General features: G+C 43.6%; 1 protein-coding gene across 1 annotated transcript; it reads right to left on the bottom strand.

The window, feature by feature from the left end:
• Window positions 1-522: 522 nt before the first annotated feature.
• Window positions 523-11,649, bottom strand: ehhadh (enoyl-CoA, hydratase/3-hydroxyacyl CoA dehydrogenase). The gene is made up of 7 exons (XM_085434161.1): window positions 11,511-11,649; window positions 10,132-10,235; window positions 9,052-9,221; window positions 8,582-8,693; window positions 7,112-7,216; window positions 2,442-2,783; window positions 523-2,011 (listed from the first exon to the last, which is right to left on the bottom strand). The coding sequence occupies exons 1-7, from the start codon at window positions 11,582-11,584 to the stop codon at window positions 759-761; spliced, it is 2,160 nt and encodes a 719-aa protein (XP_085290287.1). The 5' UTR covers window positions 11,585-11,649; the 3' UTR covers window positions 523-758.
• Between the last annotated feature and the right edge of the window lie 117 nt (window positions 11,650-11,766).

Genomic DNA, 11,766 nt, shown 5'->3' with positions numbered 1-11,766 from the left:
ACACACAGATACAAACATCCATTCCCACCCTCATGCTCTCATATGCACTCACTCCACACTCAACCAACGTGGAGACAGACATAAAGAGACGCTGTACACACAATCACACTCCCCAAGCGTACCCTACAAACCGGGTCTAGGTACCCTTGCCCCTGGAGGGGGGAATTGCACCCAGCCTCTCCACAGTGGTCTGGTCCACCAGAGACAGAATGACTAAGTACTTTGCTGAACGCCACAGGAGGTCCCTCCTCCCCGCAGTCATCCATCTCTGCTGAAGATGTATAATTTCTTCCTTCTGTTATTCTTATCAGCTGACATTTCACGTACACTAAGATGACTTGCTTCCTGCAAATATCCCCAGTACTGTGCTGTTCATCTACTCCCGTCACACTTTTCTTTCAGTTTATTTTTCCAAATTATGGTTAATTTTCCTTAAAGCGCGTGCCATTCTACTCCTGAAGATTTGCACTATAAATTTTTTGGATCAATCTATTGTATCAATCTTTATTACTGCTACTAATACACAATAGACACTGTTTTTATTAGTATTTCATGTTGAACATATTCATCTATGAGGTGAGCAATTTTCCTGTCACGATAAAAAACAAATGCGGTTGGCAAAGACAGGAGGTCCGTTTTTGGTTTAAGGTAAATGCATTTAGTTTTACAGGTGCTTCTTATTATTTGATTATGCAAGTCAACATTTAATCAGCTTGTAAACTCAGAAGTGCATTAACACATTAAAGTTGAAATGTTGTTTACAGCTGGCTGCGGACTTTCTTAATCACTTCCCTCCACTTTTGGATTGGTGGGCTGCCGCTGGCCACCAGCTTCCTGAGCAAGTGGCAGGGCTGCAGGCTGGGCACATCAGGGTGAGCCTGGTAGTAGTGCTCGAGCCTCTCAAGGACTTTGTTTAGGCCAACTGTGGCAGCGTAAAACATGGGGCCTCCGTGGTGTCTAGGCCAGCTGTAGCCAAACACGTAAATGACGTCGATGTCTTCAGGCCCTGCGGCTATTCCGTCCTCCAGGATGCGGAAGCCCTCATTGATCATGGAATAGAGGCAGCGCTCCAGCACCTCCTGGTGGTCTATGCGGTGTGCCACCAAAGCGTGCCGGGCTCGGTACTCATCAAGGAAGCTGTGCAACCAAGGGTCAGGCTTAGCCACCTGACTGCCAGGTTTATCATACTGATACCACCCTCTGCCTGTTTTCTGACCAAACCGTCCCTGCTCGCAGAGCAGGTCTCCCAGGGGGCTGTACCTACGACCTTGTCGGAGCCTCGTTGGCTGTCCCGTTGTCGGGTCGGGCATTGCCAAGCCATCAGCCATCCTCACTTTCCAGCCCACATCAAGCCCAGAGAGGTCAGACATTCTGAACACACCCATGGCAAACCCAAACTCCTCCAGCACTTGATCCACAAACTCAGGTGTGGCTCCCTCTTCCAACAAGAAGAGGGCTTGTTCCAAATACGGCTTCAGCATGCGGTTCCCCACAAAACCCCGACAATTTCCAACCGCCACACTGACTTTCCCAATTTTCTTTCCCAGTTGCATGGCAGTTGCCACAGCAAGAGGAGAGGATTTTGGCCCATAAACCACCTCCAGCAGCTTCATGACGTGGGCTGGAGCAAAAAAGTGCATCCCAACCACAAGCTCTGGGTTGCGGGTTTGACAGGCCAGCTGGTCGATATCTAATCCAGAGGTGTTTGAGCACAGGAACGTGCTAGGTTTACAAACAGCGGACAGCTGCTGAAAGACCTTCTTTTTCAGAGCCATGTCCTCAAACACAGCTTCGATGACAAGGTCGACATCTGCTACCGACTGGATGTTACGGCCGTAATTGATCTTGTCTAGAGCAGGAGCGACCCCACGTCTCTTAGCCCCTCGCTCCAACATGCCTGATATTGCCTGCTTTGCCTCCATCAGCTGCTTCTCTTGAGTCTCCACAGCTACCACGGAGAACCCTGCCTGTGCAAGGGCAACAGTTATGCCTCTTCCCATGGTGCCAAGACCTGAAACGACAAAAAAACAAAACAAAACCAAAAATCACGCTGACTATAGGGGGGGGAAAAATATCGGAACCAACAGCCATGCAAATGCCAGAGACATTTCTGTTAAATTACAGGATATAAATATATACACGGAACATTTTGTGCAATGCTAGACTGTAAATAGTTTTACATTGGCAGCATAGCGTTTTTCCAAAGCCTGCAATTTTAATACACAAGCTGCTGAGCTTCACATATCCAGATTGTCATACATCCAAGCCTCGCGGCAGGGAAGAGACATCCATTAAAACTCAGCTGAAGTGTAAACAAGGGCTTAGTTTCCATAGGCAACCTGGATGTAGAGATGCCACTCGGATAGTGAGATGAGTCAACGAGCTTGTGATAAATGAAAAGCTTGGGACAAGTAGAAATTAAAAGCCACAAAAGCCCTTACCAATCACAGCTGCTTTATGTACAGGCCTGGGCTTGCTCGTATCCCAGCGGGCTCCACTGGGCATGCTCCACCTGCCGACGGCTCTCTGAGCAAAGAAAAAGTACTGCAGAGCGCGGGCCTGGCCAGAGGTGAAGAGAGTAGCCATCAGCTCTCTCTCCCGCTCCATTCCCTGATTGTAGGGCAGGGTGGCCGCTGCGCGCACCGCCTGGACACACGCAATTGGTGCTATGGCTCCACGGGCAGTCCGGCGCACCTTCTGCATCACTTCCTCAAACAGAACAGCCACATCAGAGGGGCACAGACACGGATATGTGCTTATACGACGTGCATCCAGCGGCTGATCTGCAGGGGGGAAAAAAAAAAAAAGAGAAAGAAAGAAAAAAAGGACGATGTGACCCCAGCCGAATGATCGCCTGCTTTCAGCTTCGTCACACTTCTGACAGCTAAACCTGTAGTCTGCAATTACATTTCTGATTTCTGTGCAGATGCCTCTGCACAATTCAACTTTTCAAACCGAAAAGTGCCTCCCATCTTCCAGAGGTACCACTCTTTTCCACCTTCTCAAATTTGTCAACCAGCTCTCAGCACACACAGTCCAGGTGTAATTGGTTTTTCAGGCACACTCATCCACTCAATCACTAGATAGCCCGGTAGCTTATACGTGCAGAGGGATTTGACAGACCATTCCCAGATAATGGGAGGGACCTTGCCAGTTTACTGTTACCATTCACCTTGAATAACGCAGATCTGAAACAGAATGAAAAGCAAAACAGACAAAATAGCAGGTAAATTTCCAACTGTGAGAGCAAAGAAGAGAGGGGGGGATAAACTGAATTTGCAATCCTTTGAGCAACATCATTTCTCCCCCCACGCGCCAAATTACATGAAAAGATTTAATATAAAGATACTAAAACTTTCGAACGTAAGATTTCCCATCTGATGTGTTCAAGCCTGAGGAACAATGACTGTGAAGAAGATGACCACTCGGCTAAAACCTTGTTAAAAATCTTAATTCCCGTTCCTGTCTCCTTCACAGCTCCACTGAATTACACTCAGCCATGGGTCTGGGCCAGAAACTGGGTCACCATGGCAAAGCTTAAAGGGACAGTGGCCATATTTGATTATGAGTATCCACTTAGTAAGGAGGTATTTTGCCTAAAACAACATACTGTAAGTGTGGAATGACTTATGAGGGTCATTTTAAACCAGTTTAATGCACATTCTGTCTACAATAAATGTCTGTGAAGTATTGTGTGTCAGTGCAATGCGATTCCTGTGTAATTTAGGAGAGTATTATTGAAGCGCTTAATCTGTAAATGGTCGAGCTGTGGATTTGTTGCGCAGCGGTTGGGAATCCTGGCCGTCCTCACAGATGTAGCGGGACAGATGTTGCAACCGCTGGGGTAAAAAAGTTAATCTCGTCACCAGCCTCGACTCGCGAGCTTGCGTGTATATGGTGTGTGTTGTGAGTGTGTGTGTACATCTGCGAGGCCACACGTGCATCAGTTTAAGTGCAACTGCTCTTTGGATAAATATGTACCCACACACTGTGTGCACAGACTGATTGTACTCCGTGGGTGTCGTCAGCTGCGCGTCTCGATGTCACAAACAGTCACGCTCGGTTTGTAAAGTTAATTGCACATTTCTCGTCCCTACTTAACACCCCTGCTAATCAACCTAAAAGACTGGAATATCTGTTAAAAACCTCCACAGATTCAGCCCGATCTCCTCAAATCTCCCATCTTGTACGCCGTTGGCTTCTCCGTCTGACTCACTCTAAGCCTCGGCTTTACCAACAACACTCACTTCCTCACCCACTCAAAGTCAACTTGGCAGTAGACTGCGGAGGGAAAAAAACAAAAAACATTTGTGTAAAAAAAATGTTTTTAAAAAAAAAAAAGCACAAGACTGTAATCATCTTTTGATTGTAAATCAAACCTAAAGACTTAACTGTTGACGTTTTGTGCAGATGTAGTGAGATTGCTGCCAACATAAATGCCTTCGAAATGAGCCGTCACTGCCAAGAAATCTCACCAGAGATGAAGATGACATCTCTGGAATAAAAATAAATAAATCAAAAAAAAAAAAATCTAGCACGCACCCTACAGGGTAGTCATGAAAACATCATCTCACGTTCCTTTCGTGGAGAAGAAACATAAGCTCTCGCAGGGCTATGCCGAGGCAGGACTAAACAAAATGTACCTTCCCCTCACCGAACCACACAGCAGAGTGGGTGGTGTGTGCATTATTCTGCAGTACTAGAGAGAATATAGCAAGATAAGATAAGATAAGATAAGATAGAACTTTATTAATCCCTCGGGTGGGTTCCTCTGGGAAATTCGACTTCCAAAAAAAGCACAGCAACGACCGAAGTTACAGTTACAGAACTGTTATATATATATATATATATATATATATATATATATATAAATACAGAGACAAATATAAATAAAATATACAAAGGGGATAAATAGAATAAATAGGAATAAAAAATAAAAATACAAGTGAATTGCACATTTCAAGTATTGAGTCTATTGCACTGTTGACTATTTACAAAAAGTATTGCACAAGGTATTGTACAGTGAGGTGCAGAGGCACTACAGCTTAGTTGTTCCCCCCTCCTTTGTCCTCCTGTTTCCCCTCCCTCTCCCCTCCAGAGAGGAGTTAAACAGTCTGATGGCGTGTGGGACAAAGGAGTTTTTAAGTCTGTTAGTTCTTGTCTTGGGGAGAAGCAACCTGTCACTGAACAGACTCTTCTGATTGTTTATGGCCGTGTGCAGAGGATGCCCAGCATTGTCCATAATGTCCAGCAGTTTCTTTAATGTCCTTTTCTCTGCCACTGTCACCAGAGTGTCCAGCTTCATGCCGACCACAGAGCTAGCCCTCCTGATCAGTTTCTCCAGCCTGGATGAGTCCCTCTTTGCTGTGCTGCTCCCCCAGCACACCACAGCATAGAAAAGTACTCCAGCAACCACTGACTGGTAAAACATCCTCAGGAGCTTCCTGCAGATGTTAAAAGACCTCAGCCTCCTGAGGAAGTACAGTCGGCTTTGGGCTTTTTTATACAGGTGCTCTGTGTTGCATGACCAGTCCAGTTTATTGTCCACCCACAGCCCGAGGTACTTGTACTTGTTGACCACCTCCACCTCCTCCCCCTCTATCTGAACTGGCAGTGGACCTTCTCTGGACCTCCCGAAGTCCACAACCAGTTCCTTAGTCTTTGAGGTGTTGAGTTGCAGGTGGTTTGTGTGACTCCATGCGACAAAGTTCCTCACCAGACTTCTGTACTCCTCTTCCTGATCATCCCAGATACACCCCATGATGGCCGTGTCATCTGCAAACTTCTGAATATGGTATAATTCAGAGTTGTAGCAGAAGTCAGAGGTGTACAGGGTGAAGAGAAGAGGGGACAGCACAGTTCCCTGTGGTGCTCCTGTGCTGCTGACCACTGTGTCAGACGTGATGTCCTTCAGCCTGACGTACTGTGGTCTGTCGGTGAGGTAGTCGGAGATCCAAGCCACCAGGCAGGGGTCCACCTCCATCCTGTTCAGTTTTTCCTGAAGCATACAGGGCCGGATGGTATTAAAGGCACTGGAAAAGTCAAGAAACAGGATCCTGACCGTGCCTTTTCCCCCATCCAGGTGTGAGTGGGCTCTGTGTAGGAGGTACAGGATGGCATCCTCCACTCCGACACCCACCTTGTATGCAAACTGTAGTGGGTCCTGGGCATGTTGTACCTGTGGTCGGAGGAGGGTGAGGAAGAGCCGCTCTAGAGTCTTCATAAGATGTGACGTCAGTGCCACCGGTCGGAAGTCATTCAGCTCATTGGGCCGGTTCTTTTTGGGGACCGGGACGATGCAGGATGTCTTCCATAGGGCGGGCACTCTCCCCAGTCGCAGACTGAGGTTGAAGACTCGTTGTAGCGGCTCCCCAAGTTCAGCAGCACACGCCTTTAGCATCCTAGGACACACCTTCTGATATGCCTCTCCGCTTTCTTGCTGAGTGTTGGATGAAAGGTTTCATAGTACTTGTGTCTGTATGCCTAATATGAGGTTGCTTAGCTTAGCGCAAAGACCGGTAAAAATTGAGGCTTTTTTCCAAAAAGTAAACTAGATGACTGAAAAATTTTGTCATACTTTTTCATTCAGGCTGAGTCTACCAATGCTTTCTGTCACTATTTATCACCATCTAGCAAATATGAATGGGCCGCTCTTTCCACTGACTGATAAATCATCCTAAACTACAGGGATGTGGCACACTTCGCAGCCCATTCAGCGAGTAAATGAGGCTGGTACGCACGTGTGGGGGAAATCCTCATCCTCCAAAATGACTGGTGAGGGCCCGTTATGAATATTCTAGGAAAGTTTGTCCCTTTTCGCCCTTCTGAATAATACAGCAAAAGCAGTGAAGACATCAGAGCACATCTGACAGATCCATGAAACATTTATGGCTTCTGTGGTGAAGGATCTGGCTGCTGCATTTTCTCCTTCCTTTTACTTCCACAACCTACATATCAGCGCTTCTTGATGTCAGACTCGCCTAAAATAACTGCTCTAGGTGGAATTTCTTCCCTGCTTCCACAGAATCAATTTTTAAACCAGTGAAGAGAGAGAGTATAATAAGCCAGTGAGTACCATTTGCTTCTTTTTTTCCCTTCATCCACATCTCACCTGCGACTCGCTGGGCAAACTTCACAGCTACATTCACAGTGTTGTGATCAGTAATCTGGTCCACTAATCCGAATTTCAGTGCCTCTGCGGCAGTCACGTGGCGACCTGTGGGAGACATGAGTGTCGTCAAGGCTCCATATGAATGATACGATGAACATAATATGAATTAATGATGACCGTTTCAGGTGACCTTGGCATTTAGACGCTTAGCTTAAAACCACATCATCTCCTGTTTTAGTTAAATAAAGGCAACGTCTCACAAAACTAAATAGCATAATAGAGTAAAATAGACTTTTAAAAAAAATCAAAAGATGAAGAATTATAGTTTGTGAGGAACATTTCAGACATTCTGAACAGGGCAGTGAATCGCTCCTGCAGCATCACATAGTAAAACGTTAATTCACGCTGACCTCTGCTGGTCATCAATGTAAACTGTCTCCTGGTTTATTTTGATTTTATTTTCAGTCACATGTGAAAAAAGAAAAAAAAAAAAAACCCTTGCTGTTTCCATAGGAATTACAGGGGTAAGCAGCAGACAGGTGCTGCTAATCAAATACAGTTAAATAAATGATCATTAGCAAGTGTGAGCATTTCTATGAAAGCAGGAGCTTTGGTAGACTGCCAACATCCAAACAAATTCACCTCAAGGTCACAGCGTGCAACAATCAGAGAAACGGCAAAAAATAAAAAATAAAATAAACCAACTTAAGAGCAACATCTTAGGCCTTAGTTTGTTCGTTAAATATTAAAGTCATGGTTGTACAATCAGAGACACACTGAACAAATATGACTTGTTTGGTTTCCAGGAGAAAGCCTCTTCTCTCCAGAGGCAGCACAGCTCTATTTGCAGAATTGCATCTGAACAAAACATAAGACTTCTGGAACAATGTGATTTGGACAAACAAGACAAAGTGGAGATGTTTGGTCATAATGCACAGAAAACAAAACACAGCATCAGCACAAACACCTCACAACAACAGTTAACCACTGTGGTGAAGGGCTGATCATTCAGACTCTGTATACCAAAGTATTCTAGAGTCAAATATGAGGCTCTCTGTCCGTGAGCTAAAGCTCGGCCAAAATTGGGTCATTGAACTGGACGATGAGCCCAACCACAACAGCAAATCTACAACACTTGCTGTAGGCCCAGTGACTAATATGCTGTGTTGAGACCTTAAGAGAGCTCTGTATACTCAAATGCCAGCAAACCTCAATGAAATGAAGCAATGTTGTAAACACATGATGTGAGAGGCTATAAAGTCAAACTATTGCCTCTATAGGCGGTTCTACAAGCTACTGAATAGTTTCTCATTAGTTTTTAGCAGGACTGCATACAGTGACACGTCTGGGTGCTTTATTATCAAACGTTTTAGGGCGTGCTCTTCTTCAGAAACCAAAAGTTGCTGGGAGTCGCCAAGTTTAGGAAACTTTATTAATCAAAGTCAGACAGTGTTAACTTCTTTCTGCTACCTGTGGTGATGAGGTCCAAGGCAGCCGGGACACCGATGAGCCTCGGCAAACGTTGGCTTCCCCCTGCACCAGGCAGCAGCCCCAGAGTCACCTCTGGAAGTCCCACTCTGGCCTGAAAAGACATAAAGGCACAAAATTTGATAAACGGGACGTACTGAACTGTGGAGGTTTAGACATTAGAGAAAAATGTTTCTGGAAATATTCTTTGAATATGATATGTGTTATTCTGCCTGGCTTCTGTGAGTGACATAAATATCAAATGTATTCTGGACAGATAAGAACCTTTTCAAGTCTGACAGACAAACTCACTCTTTTTCTAGTCATTTGCAAATTTATTAAAAAAAAACTAAAAAACATTATTATGCAAAAGCTTCACAACATGCCAGATACTGACAGACATCGATGCGTTACATCGCTGACATTAAAGAGACACTGGCTGACAGGGACAGAGATCTGAAGCATGAACTAACTTTAGAGTGTGCGATCCGATAATGACAGCCAAGTGCCAACTCAAGGCCTCCACCTAAAGCGATCCCCTCTATAGCTGCCACCACGGGCTTGGAAGCAGCCTCGATGGCATGGATCATCGGTATCAGGGGAGGCCCAGACATCTGTCCCCCAAACTCCTTGATGTCTGCTCCTGTTGCATAAATTCAAATCGACAAAATGATCAGAAACTTGGAGAAAGAAAGGTCATGATATGCAGATCAGCAATTCATTATTTTGTGTAGCTCTTTTCTACTTTTCTCAACCTTGTCTGACAGACATATTTGGGTTCTAGTTGAGAAAAAAAACACGTTTCTCTATTTTTCATATTTTATAGAATGAAACACAACGGTTAAGCAAATAAGCTCCAAGTTAAATGATGGTGGACATAATGACACAAATAGTTGAAAAATGTACAGTTTAGGATTATTTCTATGTGAAATTATTTACTTCTGGTTTTGCTTTTGTGTTTACACCTGCAAATGCCATGTATTGTATTGTTTACTGCATTATGTGTATGCAACAAATCACCTTTTAATGATGGAATATTAACATTAAATTAATAAAAAGGGCAAAAAAAAGAAAAACTGAAAATGTGTTTATTTTGTTAGAGTATCACTAATATGTTTGGTTGCTTGTGAACTTCACTGACACAGGCACCCTGGGGCGCCTCTGTCAGTGCGCCCCAGGGTGGCTGTGGCTACAATGTAGCTTACCATCACCAGTGTGTGAATGTGTGCGTGAATGTGTGGATGACTGGATATGTAAAGCGCTTTGGGGTCCTTAGGGACTAGAAAAGCGCTATATAAATACAGGCCTTTTTTTTTTTTTTACTTTGTTCCCTTTTTAGGGACTCGAGGTGCCCACTCTGAAGGGAACTCAAATTGAAGGGAAAACACCAGAAGAACAAAGTGGGATCAACTTGATCCAATCTGTCATGGAGCATGTTTTTAAAATATACTTTAAAAAATAATTTCAATAGGATAAGTGAAAGAAGATGGGCAGACAGAGACACTTACATTATAAAATAAAAAATAAAAAAATAAAAAAATAAATGTGCATACCCCCACAGAATATCCCATTCTGGCCACAGATGACCACAGACTTCACTTCTGGCTCACTGAGTGCTCTCTGCATCAAGTCCACAATGCCTTGCCTCACCGCTGCACTGCATGAGGAAAAAGTCACGACTTTATTTGGCCTTTTTTTCCACCCTTTGTGAAATTTGAAACTTAACAGTAAACTGTTCTGCTGTAGCCCTTCTTCACAAATTTAAAATAAAAGCATGTAACAAATACAGGCACAGCAGTATAAACTTTGATAATTAACATCTATGTACTTTATTTTTTGATAATTTTATCTTACGAAGCTAATAAAATGCATCATACAGTCGATTTCCCGTTAAGGTACACATCAGAATAGAATTAAAAAAAAAAAAAAAAAAACAAGATGAGAAAATGTCTATAAAACAGGGCAACGATAGCATAACTAAGGAGTAAATAGATTCATTTATTGCTACAGCTTAAGTGACTTAAAGTAAACTTGTGAGGTCCAGTAAAGGTTCCAGGGTCCAGTAGATCACACTGTGGTTGGGTGAGTTTTTAGTGAGCTGTTAATTAATCACAGTTCTCTGTTGTAATGTATTAAGCCTCAAGCTGTTCCTAAAGCAGCGGTGGTAATAAATCACCCTGAAGTAAATGCCGTGAATGAGATTAACCGATCACTAAAATGTACTTAAAGGTATGAAAACCTACTGACTCTATATGCAGAAGAATGGCAGCTGCCAGTTTAGGAATAATCTGCATGATGAGACAGCCGTCTATAAAAAGTACCAACTACAAAACCTTTGTGTCTATTTGTAAACAGGCTGTAGACACCAGGGTTTATGAAGGGGTGTATATAAAATAAACAAAGGACCTGTTTTGCAAGTAGCGACTCTGCGCTCTACATTATAAGCAATCCACTTCTTTATGGCAAATTAAAATATCTTTATACAACTAATATGGTATTTGTTTTAATTTTCTACTTCCCTCTTGGCCAGATTTATTTAAAAAAACATTAAGTATGATAAGTCTTTTTACTGGATAAATAAAGGACATAACAGTCACTTCAACTTTGGCACAGAAAGACTTGATATCACTCATGTTTGACAGATTATGGTTCAAGCCATTTACAACAGCAATCAGAGGATCACTCTCTCTGACGCCACCCTCTGGTAAAACACCTGAGTTACTATCTTCTGGTGCACAAAGCTCTCTTTCGTGATTTCTACTTTCTACTTTTCTACTTGTTCTTGTGTAAGCTGCAAATTGCTGTTGCAGCTACAGCTCTACTGTATATAAAATCAATCAGGCACATGTGAATTCGCATTACGAGACACGCTAAAAAATAGAAAAATGCAGTATAAGAAGTTGTGCAGACCAAGTTCATTAAATCGGCTCACCTGAGTGCATTAACGGGAGGACTTTGGAGAGTAATCAAGCCCACGGATCCCGAAACGCGAGTGTACTGAGCCATGGTGTCGAAGGAATACTTGGAGTTGTCGCACTCTCTTTTTTGCAGTGCAGACTGAACTTTGAAACTTGACTTTAATCCAGTTAGCAATCCTTCATCACCTTTGTCACACTTCCTCCCCCTCCGTGTAAACAAACGCTCTTCTTCTGCGGCAAACACTCGCGCTTATCGCCCCCTATCGGAAG

This window comes from Copadichromis virginalis, linkage group LG16 (genome assembly GCF_057382275.1).
Source record: "Copadichromis virginalis isolate Kocher_CV1m ecotype Utaka linkage group LG16, C_Virginalis_male_GT1.1, whole genome shotgun sequence".
In the NCBI taxonomy this organism is placed as follows: domain Eukaryota; kingdom Metazoa; phylum Chordata; class Actinopteri; order Cichliformes; family Cichlidae; genus Copadichromis; species Copadichromis virginalis.
The sequence above is the reverse complement of the archived record's forward strand: the minus strand, read 5'-3'. Positions and strand labels throughout refer to the sequence as shown.

Excerpts from the sequence above, each read along its gene's own strand:
- ehhadh (XM_085434161.1), bottom strand. The coding sequence starts at position 11,584 with ATGGCTCAGTACACTCGCGTTTCGGGATCCGTGGGCTTGATTACTCTC. Across the intron at positions 10,236-11,510 it reads CCTCCCGTTAATGCACTCAG|TGCAGCGGTGAGGCAAGGCA; the intron begins GTGAGCCGATTT and ends TTCCTCATGCAG. Across the intron at positions 2,784-7,111 it reads GTTTGCCCAGCGAGTCGCAG|ATCAGCCGCTGGATGCACGT; the intron begins GTGAGATGTGGA and ends TCCCCCCTGCAG.